Here is a 21155-nt window from a genome sequence, read left to right on the forward strand (position 1 = left end):
TTTTTTGATAATTGCTCATCCATTATTTTGCTATTGGTTTTATGTAATAACTGTAATTTGATGGAAGATACCAGGATGTCTCTTTCCTTGTATTTGTTGAACCTATTGTCTAATTTCCAATCTTATGGAACATATTGTCCAGTGTGGATTAATTTTACTTCATATTTTTCCCCTCCAATAATAGAAATCCTCTCTGTTTAGAGAGACCCAAATCTCATTCAAGCTGTAAATATGTGAACCGGTTACATCATATTCATACATTATTAATTGATAAACATTAGAACCAGCGCAAAGTTTTTCTCATACTTTGAAAGGGTCTGTAAATTTTTTAATTTTAATTTAAAAAACCCAGTTTTCTTATCAGTTCAAGTCTCAAACCCATTTGATGCTGCCAAACAATATTTCAAAGGATCAAGTAAATACAATTTCTAAGAGTTCCAAAACGACTCAAGTTTCTAAGTATAATATTTAATAGAAGTAATAAAAATTCCAAGTTAAAGATTCTTTTTGTTCCCCAAGCAAGATTTACATAAAAGCAAAAACCAAGACTCTTTTTTTTTGGGTTTTTTTTTTTTTTGATAAAGGCAAAAACCAAGACTCAAAGCTCGAGTCTGATCCCATATATCATGTTTTGGAAGCTGAGCTTTCTCCGTGTGTTCTTTGTCAAACATATTCCAGAGTCCCAAGAATAGAGAAAACAAAAAGTAAAAAAACTAAAAACTTAAAAAAAAAAAAAAAAAAAAAAAAAAGGGCCCAAGTTCTCACAAAATGACATAAACCCAAAATCCTGATTCTGCAATTTGGTAGGCAAAAAGATCTCCTGGAACTTCTCAGTGCAAATAAAATACCAAGAAATACAAAACACACTGATTAAGAGGATTGGATTAAGACTAATTAATCAAATTCAGAGAAACGTAGCAAACAAAATGAAAATTTTATAATAACGAAGTTGGTATGGTGTTGGAAAAAGAGAAATTGTGGTGATTAGATACATTGAACCGCTACCAAACTTTAGGAAGCCGAAAAAGGAATTTTATACCAAGTTGGAAACAAATTATTATTATTATCCAAAATCCCAGAAAAAAAAAAAAAGGGTAATCTTCTCAATCTCATTATAACAATCTAATCTTGTGTCTGTGATAGCACTGACTTGGTGGTGGAGTTCATTGAACTGAGACAGTCACGGTGAATGCTTGTGTTTTGGGAAAATGGGGGGTTACAGATTTCAATCCCAACACTTTGCCATTCCTTCTCAAACCCCCCCCCCCCCCCCCCCCCCCCCCCCATATTCCCCATTTGCCCATTTGCCTTTGCCTTTTGCCTGTCCCAAATCATCATGTTTCTGCCAAATTCTTGGATTATGGGGTAAAAAAAAAAAAAAAAAGCATCTTTGAATCTCTTTTTTTATTCCAATTTGTTCATACTATTTTCAGGATTCTACTGTATTATTATTAATATTTTATATATTTATATTATTTAATTCCTTAGAAAAAATGGCATTTTATTATGCGTCCACAGGTAATAAAACTACCAAGAATGATTCCAGTAAAAATTCTTTAATAATTGGTTTTCATTTCCAATACTTGGAAAATGTTGAGAGATGAGACTAGATTCGATTCTGAAAATAAGGGATCGACGTCATATATATATATATATATATAGTTTTTTTATTCAATATATATATATATATATATATGAATTAAATTACTTTGCAGAGAGAATATGAGCACCTTCATTTTTTCTATTTGATTTTTTTTCTTTGAAAAAAAAATGGACAATTATTTAAAAAGAAATGAGAAGTTAAACTTTCTCTTCCTATCTCATACCCGGAAAATTCCTTCTCTAATTAAACAGCCCACGCGAATAAAACCATTCAATGAATACCCAAAACATTTGCAAGACAAAGCATGTGAGAAACGTTGAATTGGACCATGATGCTCCACTTTTTAGAATTCAACTTTTTCTTTATTACTTTTTATTGTGTCCTCAAAGACAATCTTACTGTAAAATCACTATTTTTTTTTATATAATAAATTGGAATTTAAATCCCCCTTTCAGTGATTTGGTCAGATGGATTTCCTGATTTAAGATATCAAAAACAATCCAACGCCGAATATTAGTAATTGTTAAATTGTCAGTATTCCTCTAAATTATATCTTCCTATAAATGTTTTAAACTACTAAAACTAGTAATCTAATTTAATTAAGTCATTAGCTAAATTTGTTATAAAAATAATCGTAGATGATAAAAAAAAAACTTTAATTGGTTAAAATAACTTTTACTAGTCATATGTGAGCTTTCTCATTTTATTCAAATTTGGGGACTAATTTATCTGCCTAATTTTTGTTTATATTGTGAAGATGAGACAACATCATGAAATTCTAATTATTGTATTTCTTGGCTATATCAATAAATTCCAATTGGTTCATGAATTTGGGACTATTCCTGTCTAATCTTTATTTATATTCTTTAGGTGAGACAATATCATGAAATTCTACTTTCTTTTTCTTTTTTTTTTTTTCTCTTGACATTTTATTTGTCCTTTTTTTTTTTGTGACTATGAATTTCATTAATCAGAAGCTACAGTAACAATCTAATAAAACACTCTTCATAACAAAAGGCTATTACATAAACCATAATGGAGATTAAGGGAAGAGATACAACCATCACCTAGTTTATCCTTCAAACCTCATTAAATATTTCTAATTTCCTCTCTAAATCCTTCAAAATTCCTACTTGCTACAACAAAAAATTCCACATTTAAAGTTAATAAAAAGGTTGTGCGTCAAGTTCACAAATAATTTTATTCCATCCCATTGTCTTTCTCCCAGTACATTTTTTTGTTTTCCTAGTCTTGTCAATAAGAATGTACTTTACTTAAAATTATTCCTTAATTCTCTATCTTTCTCTCTCTCTTTTTTAAAAAAAGATGTCAATTATGAACTGTGGTGTATTATCAAATAAATGCTCCATTAGGCTCTTGGAATCGTTTAAAAAATGTATACTTTTCATGAACTTCAAAACAAATGAAATTTTTTAAATATTGACCAAAATTCTCTTCTTGAAATAGTATCACTTATTTATGGCATAATTAAATTTATTTGGTTTATTGATAAATAAACATGTATAAAGCACATTTGCATGACTTTCAAAAGGGAAAAATTATTCAAAATAAAAAATGCACACGAAACCTGTGCTTAATTTACCCCAAAAACAATAAATCCAATATTATATAAGAAACACGGGTCAAAAAACAAACCAAAAAGATTAAACTTTAATAAACTAAAAAATAAAATAAAATTAAAACTCAACTTGACTTGTCAACTCTAATCAAACCCCACTCACTGACCAAACATTAAATTAAATTAATCAACTAATTAATTAAATAAATTAACTAAATTACAAAATACCACACGACGAAACTAATAATTTTTAATTTTAAAAATACAAAATTAAAAAATAGTTTTGCAGAAGATAATAGTGAAAAACGTATCGGCTTCAATATCTCGGGATCTGTCGCTCTGATTCTGTCTGATTCGGATCAACGCCCCAAGCTGGATTTTCACTTTTCGGCAAAATTAAAATAATATTTTAATTTCTTTTTAAAATAAAAATAAAATAAAATAGAGAATTAAGAATTAAAAAAAGAAAAAAAAAATAGAAAAACAGTCCCTTTCGTCAAACCCAAGCTTTTCAATTTGCCAGGCACTATAAAATCACAAACCCACCATCTGAGAATTTTCACAAACACGTTCTCTCTCTCTCTCTCTCTCTCTCTCTCTCTCTTTGACTCAACCATTACTAAAATACCAAGAGACCTGCAAATCGAACCCTCAAAAACCTCTCTGTGAATTCGGTTGGAAAACAAAAAAAAAAAAAAAAAAAAAAAAGAAAAAAAAAAGAAAAGGAAAAAAAGACGACGTAGCTCGGAATTGATACTGTGGTGTTGTATTCTGAGGTGGCATTTTCTGTTTACGATATGATCGGAGATCGGAAATGGTACGATGTATGAGTGCGGGTTCGATTATTTTGCTGACGTTTGTAGCGGTTTCAATGGTGGTCCTGCCGTTGCTTTTGCCGCCGTTGCCTCCTCCGCCGTTGATGCTTCTCTTCTTCCCGGTTGGTATTATGGCCGCTCTGATGCTCTTGGCTTTCTCTCCCATCGATGGTCCTGGAAACGTCGTCGTTCAGTCCGTGTAGAAGAAGCGGTGCGGCTGCGTTGCTGCCGCATTTGTCCTCTTTCGTAATTTTAGTATCCCCATTTTTTTTTTTTTTTTTTTAACTTTGTAATACTGAATATGAGAAGAAAATTTGGATTAATACATTGACTTGACAAAGGAAAGAAGTAGAATAATGAAAATTTTCATTTTATCTTTATTTATTTTTGATGTTGCTTGAATGTATGTTTAGTAAATGAAAGATTTATTCAATATCCTTTGTTTTTTGAATATATATATATATATATATATATATATATATATACATATTATCTATTTTATTATTGGCGTGCAATCTTATAGAAAATTATTTATAATTCCAGAAAAGAATTTCAAATATATCATGTGTTATATAATTTTTTTAATGATAATTAATAAATTTTAGGTTTTGTAATGAATAAATTATTATGGATAAAAAAATAAATAGATAAAACCAAAAAAAAAAAATTGTATTTGAAAAAATAACCAGTTTAAATAAAAAAAATATTTGTTTAACCAATTTTATTCTTTTGCAAATTCAGGAGTACATTTCCGGAATTCCCAACATAAGAAAAATTTAAATTTTTTGTCATCATTGATGTCTATTAGCAATAAAATCTATATTGTTAAAAAAGATTTATGTATTATATGATAATTTAAATAGTTATTTACAAAATTTTATTTTTTTAAATTTAATTGTAAAATAAAAAATTAATACATGATTAAATTAGTGAATTTGGTGATTATTAGCACTTGTAAGTTGTAACTAATAAGAAAATTCTAATTTTCAGGAATTTAAAAATTTTAAATAATCGAGGTCAAATATCCCAATTAATGTTAATTAATTTTAATTTGAATAAAGTCCATTATAATCATTTTGAGGAAGGGAAGGTAAACAGTTTGAAAATCAATTTGGAATTTCTAAAAATTAAGTAATTATTTGTGTGACTTTTTTTTTTTTGGTGGGTTAGCTATAGTACTTTGCCGGCTAAGTACAACTTTGGACTGAGCCGACCTCTTTGACTTTGGATTGAAAACAGCTTACTCGTCCATTTGTTGTCCTATGAAGATGGCTTTTTACTCCCACCTTTCTATTTCAACATTTTTGTTATTTTGCTCGTGCTTGTTTTCCCTAATTCCTAATCTACCCCTCCACATTTAACATACGCCTCATAATCACTAAAAACCATTCCTTTTTCTAACTCCCTTGTGCTGTATCCATGAATACTTGCACATGATAAAACACATGAATCTTATAACTATTAAGAATATGGAAAATTCCTTTTATGTAATCCATAAATACCATGAAAGCCAAAAAATGTGTTTCATTCTTCTTACGTAACCATCCAAGCAACAATTTCCTTATCCTTTACTCAATGTAATCTCAAAAATCTGCTAACATATGTGCATTTTCATTGAGTGAATTGACAAGAGGAAAAAGGGTTTAGAGTTCATATCCACTCTCTATTGACCAATTGGTAGTCCAACAAAAAATAAAACAAGACAAAAATTAGGCACATTGATCCCTGCACCAAGTTTCTCAGTTCACATGTTTCCACCAGCACAGTGCAAATCCTTGCATCCAAACAGGTTAATCGTCCCATTTTTCTCATCATTTGACCGTGATGTTGTCCGATTTCAAGGCATTTCTCCAGTTAAACATAGCTTTGAGTTAGAAGACAGAAAGCTAAGGGCAATACCAAAAATGAAGCTTGAGGCACGCAAAAATATGTCAAGCAACAGGCAAATCATCTTCTTGCTCCTTTGCATTACATCTCGTTATCGATGATGTCCCGCATCATTTGAATTGGAATAAGCCCCTCAGTCCGGATTGCATCTTTATTTGGATTGGGACTGATAAAAAAAAGTGTAGGCAAGCCTCGTACCTGAGTTATGGGAGTAAACCAGTGAAAAACTTCGCATTTATCATCTTCAAATGGTAATTTTTATACTGGTAACTCAATCTTTTTCATACATGGCAATTATATCAAATCAACACCAAGGTAACTTCTTCCAGAATGTAAAAGGTTTAGACTGCTAAACCCCAAAACAGGCATGATACAAATAAGTGAATTTCCACGGATAAGTATAGCTACAAATACCAACTTCAAACTGGATCTATATTTGGTTCATGAACTCACAGATCCCAGAAGTTTTCTATCAACAAATATTCTAGTGCAACATGCAGATCTAGAATAAAGAAAAGATAAGGGAAAAGTAATTACCTGCATGTCACGTGCAAACTCATACTCATCATCTGTGTCAACCTTAACAATCATAGCATTGCTTTCGTACTCCACAGCAAGCTGTTATAAGAATTCATGTTAAGATTTATTGAATGACCTTTACTTCTAAAAAATTTATGAGATTAGAATTTGGATAAACCAATACATATCAAATGAACAAAATAATCAGAAACAAAATAAGCATCACATATGCAGACAATAATTTACCAGAACCGAGGTTCTCTACGATTCAAATATAAGACCTAACAAACACAGCAGTAAAAATGTATTCACAAATAGTCACAGTACGGCAAATAGTGTTAGTTCATAGTCTGTATATCTGAGATAAGGGCTATCAAATCTAACTTCGGCTATTATCAATCCTGAATATGGAACCTTGCTATATTCCAAAGATAATCTGCGTGTTAAACGATTCATAAAATGATAGATAAGATAAATCTAAACCATGTTAAATTAGCACCAAATCCAGTGAGACCTAACAACCATTCTCACCATTGATATGATTAAATTACAATCAAAATATAATTGAAATGGTTTCTTATAGACAACACTAATGCTATTACATCCCAAATACAAAAGAAAGCAGATTTGGAATCTGAATCCCTCACTTATTATAGCTCAGCTTTAGATATGGTTCAAAACATAGTAGAGTAGATCTAATGGTTAAAATTTCCTATTAATGAAACAAAGTCTCAAAATTTTCTATCCCTCTTAAATACAAAAATTAAAAGATAGTTGATTGAAAGTCAATTCCAAATATCCAACAATAGAAATATTGTTCTAAAAAAAAAGTCATGCTGTATTCACGTTCTCACATCCTGCTTTGAAACAAGTTTCAAGAAATTTCATAATAATGCTATAGACTAAGAAGTAAGAACAATAAATTTTTAGGAATATTCTATCTGGATGGCAAGATTTTTGCCAACCCACTAACTGATGACACTAGACTCATTCAATAAGAAAAACTGCTGAATCCAGCATTTTCCAAAAGCAAATATGATTTGTGAGAATGAGCGTTGAAAAATAGGGGTTTGAGCCTAAATGATTTTGTCATTGTTGGAGCAACTTTCACCCTAGCTTCCCTTCTAAAAGATTTGAATTAATATACTCATGAACATGAAACAATAATAGCAGTTGGTTTTCTTTAAAAAAAATTTAAAAAAAAAAAAAAAAAAAAAGGTTCAAAATCTCAAAGAGCTTCTTGCAATATGTAAATACATTTATTGGCAAGTTCAAGGCAACTAATTCTTAAAAAGAATAAAACAAAATGATTTTAAGTTAAATGATTTAAGTTTCTTTAGTAGCCAAATAACCATCAGAAATTATTATGTATTAAGCTTCAATTACTCAAAAGAAAAAGATTAACGCAAAGTCCTTTTTTTATTCCTCTTAAATTTTGCACCTTATGGAACATCTAAATCATTTCCAAAGCTTATAACTGATAGTCTAAAACTGAAACAGACAAAAATACCATTTCGAGTTCTTGAGCCATCAGAATACAGGGTCCACACCATGTTGCATAAAAATCAATAATAAGAGGTACATTTCTCTCTCCCTTTACCAGTTCCTGGATCTCCTGAGCTGAAAGCTTCTTCTGCTCTCCCAAAATAACAAATACATGAGTTAAACTTCAAACTTAACAGATAAAAAAGAATATCAAAATCCAATAATTTTGGGTCCTCTTAATTTTCTTTTTTTAGTCTTTCTATGCACTCTCTTTGCCTTGTACCTCCATTAGAGGTCACTATAACAAATATCAAAATTATATAAGATATCACCATTTTGGCCTCCAAACAAAAAGGAAGTGCACTCTCATCAGGAAGAAACGCAAAACTGAACCAAAAAGAGACTTCTATGGCACATCAAAGAACAAAGTAAAATTTTTGAACAATTTGAAACAAATCCTGTCACGAACCAGGGGCATAAATGGAATGCACAAGCAAATTCGAAAATTCCAAAGCAATTTTTTTTTCTTTTATAATTGTTTAAACAAGAAGAAGAATTTCAACACATAAAGGGCATGACATACCACAAGATAGTCTTCTCTAACATACTTGCCGCGAGGAGGTTTGCAAAGCAGCTTTCTTGGGTTCGCTGAGAGTGAAAAGTTTGTGTCTTTTAAGGTGGGGTTGGTAGAAAAGAGTGAGCTTTGCTTCTGGATTTTCATGGAGGATTGTGGAAAGGAAAAGTATGGCAGTTGGGCATTCATTGATGAGATTATAGGGGAGATATTGGCCATGAAAATGCTGCGAGAAGTTATATGAGCTTCAAGACGAGCCATCTACAAAGAGAGAGAAGGGGGGGAAGGGAGAGGGGTTTAGCTGCAGAAGACAGCTGCAACTACAAAACCCAACTCGACATGTTGGTTTTGTGGATAATTAATATCCTTGTTTGGCACATTGGAAAATCTATCGTCGTTCTAGGAATTAAGATTTCCCTACCCCGAATTAGTTATAGTCCATTTAATTTTAAATTTATATAGCCAACATAAAATTACGAAATTGACCTCCCTGTTTTGGCAAAATCTGCATGTTGCAAGCGAAAATTTAGGAACGCCGGTACGAACTAGTAGATGTTTTTTTACAAATTCTTTAAAATGGAAATTAATATTAAGTTGTTTTTCTTTACAAGTCGTATCACTCCCACCATCGCCCTTAATAATTGACCCTTTTGCTCATACGTGAAGTTGATCGCGAACAGGTGTTTTGGTCTTATTTACTCGGGCAAGGGAAAAAAAAAGTCTTTTGGTGTTTGAATTTTATCAAACAAACAAACAAAACAAAAACCAATATCAAACTCTACTTTCTTTTTTCTTTTCTTTTTTTTTTTTTTTTCAATGAAACACACACACACACACACAAAAAGGACAAACTGTTTTTTTAATTTCTTTTGGGGGGTCTAACTTTCGTTCAATTTAAGCAACCATTTCTACAAGGCATTGGAGACAAACCCTTTCAATTTAAGCAACCATTTCTACAAGGCATTGGGGTATAACTTTCGTTCAATTTAAGCAAACTTTTTTCTTTTTCTTTTTGGTTTTTTTTTTTTTTTTTTGAGGTTCAGTACTTGAGGTGGCATCGGGTACGTTGATTGTCACTCGACGGTTTTAACCTACAAACGAGACAATAATTGTTGCACAATTTGATCCTTTTTGGCGTTTTATTTGGTTTACTTTAATAATTTTTTACTAGTTTTTCAATTTCCTCACTACCAGCATTTCCCCAAAAAAAATAGTAACGAAAAGAAAAATGGGCGGGAGCAGTTTTATTAGTTAAAAGTAGAATAAACACGAAATTAAAATGGCATTTTCCCTACAATTAGCTGCTCACGGAAAGAGTACCTCTCTACTCTCTGTTATGTTAGCCAACTTTACCTCCACTGAGAAGAGATACAATATAAGAGTAACAATTCAGTTGTTTCCCTTCAGCTTCTTCGTTTATTTTTGGTTAATCAGCTTCTTCATTTGATATTCAGATACAAAATCCACAGAACGTTTTCTTTGGAAACAAAAAGAAAACATGTTGTGGACTTTTGGCCTTATTGTATTTGGAAATTCCGGAGACAAAATTTACGCAACAACAATCACCAGTAGAACCAAGAAATTACAGACGGATTGGATGATGAGAATGAAGTAAAAATAATTTTCACTAAAGCAAGCTACTAAAAAATTTTATTAAATTAATCAAAGCAGCTACAAATTTCTGAATTTGGGAGCTAACATACATTAGAACATGGGAAGAGGAGAGGAGGGGTGAGTGGCGGCTTTTTCTACAATAACTCACCGCTCGTACAATACCCCGTGTCATAAACTTATAATGCAAGGATTATGATATACCAAGGAAGGACTGAGGTAAGAATATACAAGAAAGAAAGGTTATCCATTGAATTAGTAATCGGGTTTCTCAGTTTTCAGTGGCGCACCTGATGAGGATGCAGAACTCCCATTTTGAAGGTACAGGCTGTTGGCCACCATAGAATCACTAACCAAGCCAACGTCAACATCATCAAAGTTGAGTGTGCCTCTGAGCTTCCGGGTACTGAAAACAGAATAAAAGAGGGAAATCATTATAATTGCACCCCGGAAAAAAAGTTTACCGGCACCATGAAAAAAAGCATATACCCATTCAAGCGATTATTGATGGCAGTCAGATCTTTTGAAGGACTCTGGTATGCATGAGTGCTCTCTCCAACACATGCGTAATAGCTTTTCGAGGTATTTGAGATCAAGGCATCCATCTGTAGACATAATTCAAAATTTTCACCCAAAGACCAACAATAGTACTATAATTTATTGACGGACCATGATCTAAAGAATGAACATGAATAATGTTGCCAATAGTAAACATGCAAAACAATATGGCCAACAACACCTCGCACACAGAATGGTATTTCATGCATATATTAAGCACAATTGATCAGGCTTTTTGAAAAACCATAACATCATGGATATCTAAGAGTCCAAAAACATAAACAAATACCTTAGACGTCCGCAATGGAGAAACATAGACATTGTGTGTTGCAGATACTTTCTTCGGAGACATATCGGGGAGACTTGGAAAAGATGATACCTTAGGTGATTCTGGACATGGAACTAATGGGCCAGGAGGCAAAAGAAAACCAATTAGCAAACTGAATGTAGGAATAAACTAAAAAATAGAACAGTATAACAATTACAGAAATAATATAGTCGAAAAAAAAAAAAAAAAAAAAAAAAAGCAAGAACAAGAAATGCGTACCATCCTTGTTATTGTTCACCTCAGCAACCCTACTAGTTTTTGCACTTGGTACAGCAGGTCCAAGCTCTACCAGCAGAGGCTTTATTGTAGGAATGAATATTTCATTGTAAAATGTAATAATATCAACATGCTCCGGTCCTGGTCTCTGCTTCCAAACCTTTAGAATGGTTAGATCTGCCTAGGTAATAGACAGTTAAGAAGAGAGTAAGCTTAGAAATCATACCCCATTACTACGTGCTGATGACCAATCAACAAACACACTGCGAAAAACTTGGGGTTTACAATGTGGTTGCTTCCTATAGTTGTAAATTATTTCCCTAAAGGTGAGGCTAAGTTGAGAAATCTGCAATCCAGAACAATGGAAGAGTAAGGAGAAAAAGGGAAAACAAATGTTTTTGGGGGGAAAAAAAAAAAAAAAAAAGGTTGAACAAAAAATAACACGTAACAAATTACTGATATCAGACCTTTGCAACACCATAGAAACAACAAAGGATAATCTGGTCAATATGGCGGTTAAAGAGAAGTGCTGTCTTCCGACCAAGTATTTGTTGAAAAAGACAGTAGACATGCTCCCTGATTTGCTGGGGCAGTTGCAGCCTTTCTACCATACCATTGATTCTGACAGCAGCCAACTTAATAATCTAGGTGAGAAAAAATACAATTGATGAGCAGTAAAAAAGAAAACTAGAAAGAAAAGGAAAAGCCAGAAGAATCATATCCTAATGAAATTCAATGGCAATTCAATGATAAAACACATACCATATAAGATATGGATTCTCACAAGACCAAAGCAATTTCTACAACATAATTGCTAAAGATGAAAATCATAAAAATTATATACAACTAAAAGAGGCACACAGAGCAGTACAGACGCATTCACTTGGAAAATACAACCAAAAATCCTCTGTCTGTCCAGAACAAATCAGCTTGTTAAGATATACTTGTCATCGCCAGGGACATCTATCATGCAATTTAACAAAAATACACGCTTGGTTGGATGGCTCCATAGAATGTGGTCAGGATAAGTTTCCAAAACTAATTACCTCAATGGCCTTATGCCTCATTACATCCCTCTACCATGTTCCAAAATCCAGCAAAAGATGCCTCAAAAAAATCTTAAACATAGCATGATACCTTGAAGAAAATTTCTAATCTTTTTGAGTAAGTGAAACAGAGAATGTATATTTTAAAGTCTGATACCTTGCTAAAGAAAATATTGATTCCAGTTTCTGCACATGTTTCCCCCCCACCTCCTGGATTTGGCCGCGTTGGACTTTACAACATACAACAAAGGTAGAATCCAATTAAAAACATTGAAAAATTTAATACAGAGCAAATAAATTAGTTTGGCACTTCCTGGGATCAAGTATGGTACCTTGCAAATGCAGACTGCAAAGGGGGAGGAGGAAGCTTTGATTTAAGGTTACTGAAGGGTAGAAGACGATCCTTCACAGGTGATGTAAACGAATTCCGCTCTACTAGTACACTTCGAAACTCTGCATTTGGTCTCTTTGGAGACCTGATATCCCCATTATGGCCTGGAAAAATAAATATGTATATGATCAGTTGGATAAGTTGAATCTAATTTTTACTACTTCCACATACTACCACAAAAATTTCCACTGTGGAATTAGTAAAAGATTTCTGAAGTCCACCTGGTGACGTCTCATTCTTTTGTAAAGAAGGTACTGGAGGCAACACTCCACAAGAGAAGTCGGCAATTGCATCCAAAGATGGCATCGGTTCTGCTAATAAACCAAGACGATTTATTTCTGAAGAGAGAGAGGGTCTTGCAACTGTCAAAGAATTGTACATTGAGGAACCCTTCTCCCATACCATACTTTCCAAAAGGCGTTCTTCCAATGAATTTAGATGCCGTCTCAATTCTCTAGGAAGAGATACCTCATGTCTAACAAAACTTTCTATCACCTTGCTAAGATCAAAAGCTGTGATACCAGTTCTCTCCAACACTGCAGGAAACAACATTGTAACAGTCTTATGTGTTGCAAGAACTAATTCAGCAGAGCAGGCAAGCATACATCTGTGAAACCTCTCATTAGTCAATAAAGAGGTCAAATTAGGAGCATGCAAAATTTGAGCCTCTGCTCTACACATTGCTTCCAGTACCCGAAAATATAGTTTGACTGCTTCCAATCTTCGTTGTTCTGCCCAGACATTGTCCATGAGGTTAGCACTATGTAAACTCCCAGTTACACAACTATCTCCCAGAGCACTGCCCGGAAATATGGCCTCCAATATTATTTTTGCCCTGCGAATCACATCATTAGTAACATCCCTATCACATGATGCAAGAAAGCATTCCAGCTCCTGTGATGGTTTTGCTGGAAGTGGAGAAATAACTGTCCGAAGCCACTTTGCTGTTGTCATTGCAGTGCTCACAGGTGTAGCTGCCATCTTTGAATTAGCACCATCAAGAATTCCATTAGCATGAGAACCAGGAGAGCGATGGGGAGAGAGTGGACTTGTAATTGTTTTTGTTGGAGAAGCTATCAAATCATATTTCCTCTAAAAAACAATATGGAAGACACTGTCAAACCAATTTTGTCCAAGGGACACACAAAGAAGGAAAAACTTCAAATAACCTCATAGCATTTGAACAATGTGATGCACATAGAAGGCATACCTTGACACCACTTAAACTCATGGAACCTCCTGACGAGCTCCCTGAATTAAGTAAGCTGTCTTCCTCATTAAGAAACACCCTCTCATCCAGTTCACCCTTATTCCTAATTGCCTCATCATAATCTTTATCTAAAATATCTACACTAGATGACAAAGACTCGTCCATCAAACCATCAAAATAGGCTAAACCATCTGCATTTCAAGGGACCAAATAACAGAAGCTTCAATAAGCATTAGAAAAAGCCAAGCTATCAAAACAAAAAATTGTATACAATAGAAACTAAAAGCTTTCAAAGGAACCTGGATCGATGTTCTCAAGATTTTCAACTTTACACTCAGATGCCAAACGAGGCTTCTTCTTTAAAATTTCCGCTATTAAAGTATTGGCCTTTTCTATTGTCTTCTTTAGCTCATCTTCCGAGGTATTATATATGTTGCAAAGGGATGCAAGCAGATCCACGCCTTTGTTGCCTTTCTTAACTGAAATATAGATTAATGTATCAACAAAAATGAAGAACAAGATGGACCCAGAGCAAAAAAGAAGAAAATAATAAATTGATCAGAAAAAACAAAGTGTCAAAATGGACGCTAAAAAAAGCCCAACATAAAAGTACCAAATTTTGGAGAGTCATTGATGCTAAAGTTTCGGAAGTGAACAGGGACATGAAGGATTAAAATAGCCTGCAACAAATATCACCAAGAAGTAAGAGAAGTCTTCCAGATGCAGAATGCAGAACCCACACCAAGTTTTTTCCTATTTTATATGCATATGTATGTATGTATGTCTGTAAGTAGGCATGTACGCAGTATGTATAACTTTATTGAATGTAGAATTAACAAGAGGATGAGAAATCCTCTATATTATAACACAAAAGAACTAACAGCAAAAATTTATTAACATAGGAAGAAGATAACTGACCAGTACAGATACCAAACCATTCATGCAAGTCACTAGGTCCTTGAAGCGGCTGAACACATGCACCCTCAATGCCAAAAACAGCAACCAACCGAAACGATGGTACTTTGACATATGACCAGTGGTATCAATACTGGCATCACTTGTCAAGAAGAATTCTTGGCACGCGCGTTGATAGTACCTTGTAGAATTAAAACAAGAAGATATGAATTTAATATAAGATCTTCAATAAAATCTAGACAAATAGAAGTTTTACTTAGAAAATGCAAGTTGTTTGGTAAATTGAGATGATATGATACGATACCAGATTTACAGTTCAGTACAAGATATCTAAATACCATTCATCAAATTCATCAAAAGAAAAAATATCATTCACCAAATCATGCTATCTAAATCTCTTTCCTCAAATCAATGGCAAGATTTCAAACTTCAAAATGCTAAAATTTAAAATACATAATACCCATTCCCATGCAATGGTACAAACAATTATTACAATTGGAATGATTCTTTTAGTTGAACGATAATTGGCAAAACAGTTTCACTTTTCATGAAACCAATATGCAAATAAATAGGCTGCACAAATCCACAATGCAATCCGTAGAAAACCTCATATGGCCTTCCTAAGCAATTGTTGATACCTAGAAAAATATAGTTCATATGACTAAAAAGAAACCAGGTGGCCTCTAAGTGGTTAGAATTCGTAGCTATACTGTAAATATAGCATTTTGGAATCTAAATAGTAAAGCAAGCTTCTTTAACCAAACCCAAAATTTAATACAATGGATTTTTATCCATAACACAATTAAGAAACAAGAGAAAGTATTAGTTGTCAATTAACATTGCTATTGTTTCCACCACTACCAATTTGCAACCCTGGCTACCACCGCATAGAACAACGATTTGCTACCACAAAACCATACGTATGTATCTTACATCAGCACATTTCATGAATGCAAAGTAGTATCAACAAGGATCACTGATTGTTATTGTTCCTTTAAAAAGAGGATCAGGGATTGCCTTCAACATGAGCCTCCCAGAAACAAAATGTATTTCTGAGTTGGAACTTGGTTCCACCTTTTAAGCATGCAATTAATTATAAGAGTTTATACAAGATTAGATAAATTACTTGATGAGAGAGGAAGAAGTTCAAACCATCGAATTATATAATGATAATTAATCAGCAATGTAAATATAGGAAGGAAAAAAAAAAAATACGCAAAAGAAAGGATATCTACTTGATTAAACGGCTCAAGTGCGTAAAATTGACCTGTAATTCCTTTGCCTGATAAAGATGAATGCAAAAGCATGAGTAAAGTCTCAGATAGACTGGCAACATATATAAAAAACAAAGTAAAAGAAACCAGATAAAGCATCCCTCCCAAAATATAAACATAAATTACTATAAAGCATTACCTCAATCCTGTTCTCCCAATCCATGCCATACAGATGACTCAAAATAGAACCAGCTTTAACAACAAACTGAGGAAACTCTTTGAAAAAATCCATAATGCTGGGAAAAGAAAAAGGATGGCAAAAATTCAAAACCAAACGTTTACAAATTGAAACAAAGTAAACCAGACTAACATGGGACATACTTCAGCTTTGCAGCTCTCAATATCCGGCATAGAGTAATTCCATTATCATCAGGACTCTGCTGCACATAATCTGCATTCTTATCACTTAACCTCTTTACAGCAAACACGACAAATGCATTCCAGTAGCGTTCAGCTTCTTCAGGCTGGTACAATGAAATGTAGTTCGTTTAGTTAGCAAAGAAAGTAACAACCTCCTTAATTCAACATCGTACAGTTTTACAACTCTATCCAATTGAAAAAAAAAGTAAAATGTACCATTCCATTTCCGATGGCAGGCACATTCGTTGATAGTACATGTTTGGTCTCTTTAAACAGCCTCAAAGCTTCCATATAAGTGTTTTCATCCATAGATAATCCACTCTGCAACCAGTGCGGTGTCCAGTGTACAGATAGTTTTAGAATTTATAGAATTTAGTACCACCAAGAGACTATGTATAACACATATAAAGATAATCATAAAAGCATATAAAGCCAGGTTAAAACTGATAGCAGTTAAAATATAAAAACCTTGCAGAAATCGGTAAAACGAGTTTCCATGGGATCCACAATGCCACCATCTGTATGCAAACTATTTAAAACTTTATTATCTTCCGTCTTCTCCATAGCCGGCGGACTCATCAAACCCTAGCTGATTCAGTAAATCGAAATCAAACCCAGCTGCAAAATTTGTTAAATTTAATATATAGTCACCCATATATCAAACTTGACCAGGAAGAATTCAAATAATTTGGGCTAATTTGCTAATTTTATAAAGTTGCGGGCAAAACTCAACCCAAAAAATAAAGAAAAAGAACTCAAATTTTATAAACAAAAAAAGAAAAAGCAAACAAGGATTTCTAAAACGTATGAATAGAATTTGGTGGTGCATTCCTTGCCCTATTGAGCAAACTAACAAAGCCTAATTTTTTATCTCCAAAATTAATACTACTATTTCACTCTCCAATTAATTAACCGAAAGACCTAGCTAGAGACCAAAATAATTCAACGAAATCATAACCCAAAAAACAAAAAAAAAAAAGACACAAATTTAAAAAAGTTTGAACTAAAATGATAAAAATTAAAAAAAAAAAAAAATCTTACCGTTGGCTCCGGAGCAAGAAGAACCAGTAGAGATCTCTGAGTGATCTCTTACTGAGCTCTCACAAAGCAGCAGATCCAGAGAAGAAAACCTGAGCAAACCGCCAAGTTTTCACAGATCGAATCGAAAGCTAAAAAGACGAGGGTTTTTCACAAGCAAAAAACTCTCCCTCTCTCTCTCTCTCTCTCTCTTTCTCAATCTCTGAACCCTATCTCTCTCTCTCTCTCTCTCTCTATCTCTTTCCCTTTCTCTTTCTTTCTCTCTCTAGATTGGGCCTCTTTGTGGGGGAAAACACCCTTGTGGTCGCGCGGGAAAACCAACATGCGTCGTCATGGCATGCCAATCATACCCAACATACATACATACATCGAAGACCAATGGGAAATAGACACGTCATGGGTGTTAGGTTGTTTTACCGCCAAAACTTTTTTTTCTACCTTTTGGAGATTCTCGGTGAGAGAGAATCGCGCGGTTTTTCACAACAAGTCGCCGTTACGGCTGGATTGAGATGTCGTCTTGGGAATGGGGGAAAATTAATAAAATAATGAATAAATGAATAAAAGTTGGCCCCACTGACCCCACACGATTGAGGACCCCACTGAATAAGTGTCGTCATTCCCCCTGCCACTTGTCGTTTTCTGACGCTTTTCGGCTTTTCTAGTGCGGACGTCTACATGAACCAAATGGTGCACCTTTTTTTTTTTTTTTTTTTTTTTTTTGAGGTGTTTGAATGTCAAAATTAATGGTTCGGTTAAAAGTATTGAATAAATGAGCATTAAAATGCTGTTGAATTTAATCAAATCAGTTCAATATCTTTGTTATTTTGATATAAATCTTTAAAAAATAAAACAATGAATTTGAATTGCATATTTATTTTTTATTGCAATAAAAGTAAATATATTACACTTCTCTCATTATTTTTTAAGAAATAATACATGTATTGGGGGCAAGGGAATTTGAACTCTTTAACTCTTGTTAAAAAAAATTTAAAAAAAAAACCAAAAATAGCTTTGTCACGGACAATCAATTTTTTTTTTATATTATTCTTTTGTACTAAACCTAAACTTACAAGATACTAAATAATTAAATATATCGTTTTTTTTTTTTTTTCAAGTTGTTCTATCTTTTTGTCTCTAGTTAACCACTCTATCCCTTCTCAAAATAAATAAAAAAAAAAGAAGGTAATCTCTCATCATTCACATAATATATTATGTGATATTTATAATTTCAATATTTCAAAACAAAATTATACATAATTAAATAAGTTTGGTGTAGATATAATTCGCAAGGCCAATTCAATAGCTAAATCACTATTTTATTAAACGATGGTTTTGAGTTTGAATTTCCACACTTTGTATATTAAAAGAAATTGCCATCTGTGTGACGAGGTGGACGATCATGAAACATTAGCAAAAGTCCAACTTACCATATCTGACTTTGCCAATTTAACTTAATTGTGTAGTTAGGCTTTGATTCTTTGTGAAACACTTAACCTCATAAGGTTATTTACGCAATTCTGCAAATGGGATATTATGCTGATGTGAAATACCAATTAGCAAAAGTCTGTGATTCCATAATTGTCACAATTGACAATCTTCTTACAGTTTAGTTGACACTTTTAAAGTGTTGTAACATAAAAAATTTATTTGTTGACACACCACTTCCATAGCGACCGGCCATTGATATGGTAAAAGTGACACGTAGCGCAACTTCAAGTGCTTTAGCAAGTTTTGCCACCATAGGGTCTTTCCATTGTGAGGGGGGAAAAAAAAAAAACAAAAAAAAAGTGTATTTAGTTTTGCTTTATTGGGCATTGAGATCAAATATGTAAATTATATATGGACCTTTTACTTCTTTATTGTCTATTTTTTAAAGTAAAAAGTAGCAACTTTATATAAATTTGTGGAAATTGGGAACCAAATATTTGTAGTAAAGTGGCATATGATTATAAAAATCATCCTCAAATCAATCGACAAGTAATTTTCAACAACTTGATTACCCCCCCAAAAAAAAAAGGTAATTTTTCAGCAACTTGTTTTGAAAATGATAGCATGGACACAAAGAGTATAGGGATTTTTTGGTATTTTCATAGCAATTATAGCAAATGGAAGAAAAAAAAATATTATTTTTGTTATAAAATAAAGTAAAAGCAAAAGATATTAAGTTGTAAAGACCGGGAGAAATGGATAGAAAATCATAATATTTCATTAATTTATTCCATCTATCATTATCTCTATTCATATAGATAAAATTTAGGATATATACCAATACAAACGATGATAGAGTTCTAATGGCATAAAACCTCTCAATGGTATAGATTGATTTTAGTATGTTTATATTTATCTACATATTTATCACAGTTTTTGAATTTTAAAAAATAATATTAGATTTAAGTACGTTTATATTTATCTACATATTTATCACAGTTTTTGGCTTTCAAAAAATAATATTAGAGTGTGTACAAAGTCATAATGTTATGGCAAACAGAATTTCCTTTACCTCATCACTTGAAACCCTTGATTGGCCACATATCAAGGGCTTAGGTGTGATCTGGAAGGCCCATTAGACCATTTCAACGGCCCACTAGAGTTCAACTAAAGGGTCAAAGATCAAAACCCTTGGTCAATGTAAACCGTCCTCTTAAGAAAAATTGGAATGATATTAGTAGTTAATAAAATATACTTAAAATTACATCTAATTCCAATGGTCATGAAAAGGTTTCAGACAATAAATAGACAATTGAAAGTAGGTTAGGGTTATTTGGACTTGGAAAACATAGTTCTGGTCAATTAGAGAAAAAAATAATGAAATTTAAAATCAATATATATTTTTATGTTTTTTTTCTTTGTAAACAAACATATATTGTTATTTATTAAAATTTCTTCTAGAAATTTAGTTTTTATTTTAATTATTTCCTGTAGCAAAATTGAACAAGTCCTATACCATAATAGTCAAACAAGGGTATTTTTAATTTTTTTAAAAATGTTTTACCTTCATTTTAGACAACAAGTCTTTCTCTTCACCATATATGCACTGTTTCCAAATAATACATTTTCCAATGCAAGTATGAAATTGTGTATCTTTAGAAAACCCTTTTTTTGTTCCCTGTCAAGAAAATAACAAACATTTTTTGGGGGGTCTTTTTAGATACCTTTAAGCTTCTTTATGTGCACAATTTTTTGAACATCATATTCCCTATCTTTAGAACCTTTGTTTTTTCATAAAATGTTCAAAAGTAAATTAACTCTAATTAAAAACCCATAAAACAGACGTGAAGGAGAAAATATATTTTGGAATAAGTTGGATAAATGAAAACAACAACAAAGATAAATAAATCCTTTACCTTTTAATAATTTACAAATACTAGACCTTACAGAATTGCATATTTGCACACCAAGGACCTTCAACACGATAATCTACCGTATGCCTCCAGATGGACGGTTTGCTTGGTGCTGTCATCTCCAAATTTAGCCAATGCACGCCACGTCAACATTCGTTAACTTTTTAGTACCCATCTCACCCTCAATTATTCGCCAGAATACCCGTTTTACCCTTATTGAAAGGAGAATAATTTTTGAAGCGGAAGAAACGGGTTGGATAGAACACCTTCACACGTGTACAAGCAGCCAACCCACTGACCCACTGAGCCAAAATCCAGCCCAAACGAAGAAAACCGGAAGAAAAGGAAAAGAAATAAAAAAATCAAAAAAATCCCTCACAATCACAAGCTGCTCTGTTTTTATTT

At 32.8% G+C, this 21155-nt stretch overlaps 2 protein-coding genes across 5 annotated transcripts; both read right to left on the minus strand.

Annotated features, from left to right (window-relative positions):
* Positions 1 to 5541: 5541 nt before the first annotated feature.
* Positions 5542 to 8884, minus strand: LOC107428668 (thioredoxin-like protein CITRX, chloroplastic). The gene is made up of 4 exons (XM_016039233.4): positions 8472 to 8884; positions 7914 to 8036; positions 6422 to 6502; positions 5542 to 6082 (listed from the first exon to the last, which is right to left on the minus strand). The coding sequence occupies exons 1-4, from the start codon at positions 8721 to 8723 to the stop codon at positions 5966 to 5968; spliced, it is 573 nt and encodes a 190-aa protein (XP_015894719.3). The 5' UTR covers positions 8724 to 8884; the 3' UTR covers positions 5542 to 5965.
* A 1206-nt stretch (positions 8885 to 10090) lies between these two features.
* Positions 10091 to 17882, minus strand: LOC107428703 (retinoblastoma-related protein). 4 transcript variants are annotated; one of them, XM_048469692.2, is made up of 19 exons: positions 17413 to 17882; positions 16840 to 16956; positions 16588 to 16692; positions 16333 to 16475; positions 16151 to 16247; positions 15973 to 16019; positions 14741 to 14918; positions 14436 to 14502; positions 14122 to 14301; positions 13823 to 14013; positions 12834 to 13704; positions 12554 to 12716; positions 12379 to 12451; positions 11643 to 11819; positions 11402 to 11521; positions 11179 to 11335; positions 10921 to 11033; positions 10563 to 10678; positions 10091 to 10479 (listed from the first exon to the last, which is right to left on the minus strand). In XM_048469692.2, the coding sequence occupies exons 2-19, from the start codon at positions 16948 to 16950 to the stop codon at positions 10329 to 10331; spliced, it is 3060 nt and encodes a 1019-aa protein (XP_048325649.1). In that variant the 5' UTR covers positions 16951 to 16956; positions 17413 to 17882; the 3' UTR covers positions 10091 to 10328. The 4 variants fall into 4 exon arrangements, with proteins under 4 accessions (XP_048325649.1, XP_015894767.1, XP_048325648.1 ...); XM_016039281.4 differs by having other exon boundaries at positions 11179 to 11323; positions 16840 to 16989; XM_048469691.2 differs by having other exon boundaries at positions 16840 to 16960; positions 17413 to 17881.
* Between the last annotated feature and the right edge of the window lie 3273 nt (positions 17883 to 21155).

Source organism: Ziziphus jujuba, chromosome 8 (genome assembly GCF_031755915.1).
Source record: "Ziziphus jujuba cultivar Dongzao chromosome 8, ASM3175591v1".
Lineage (NCBI taxonomy): Eukaryota > Viridiplantae > Streptophyta > Magnoliopsida > Rosales > Rhamnaceae > Ziziphus > Ziziphus jujuba.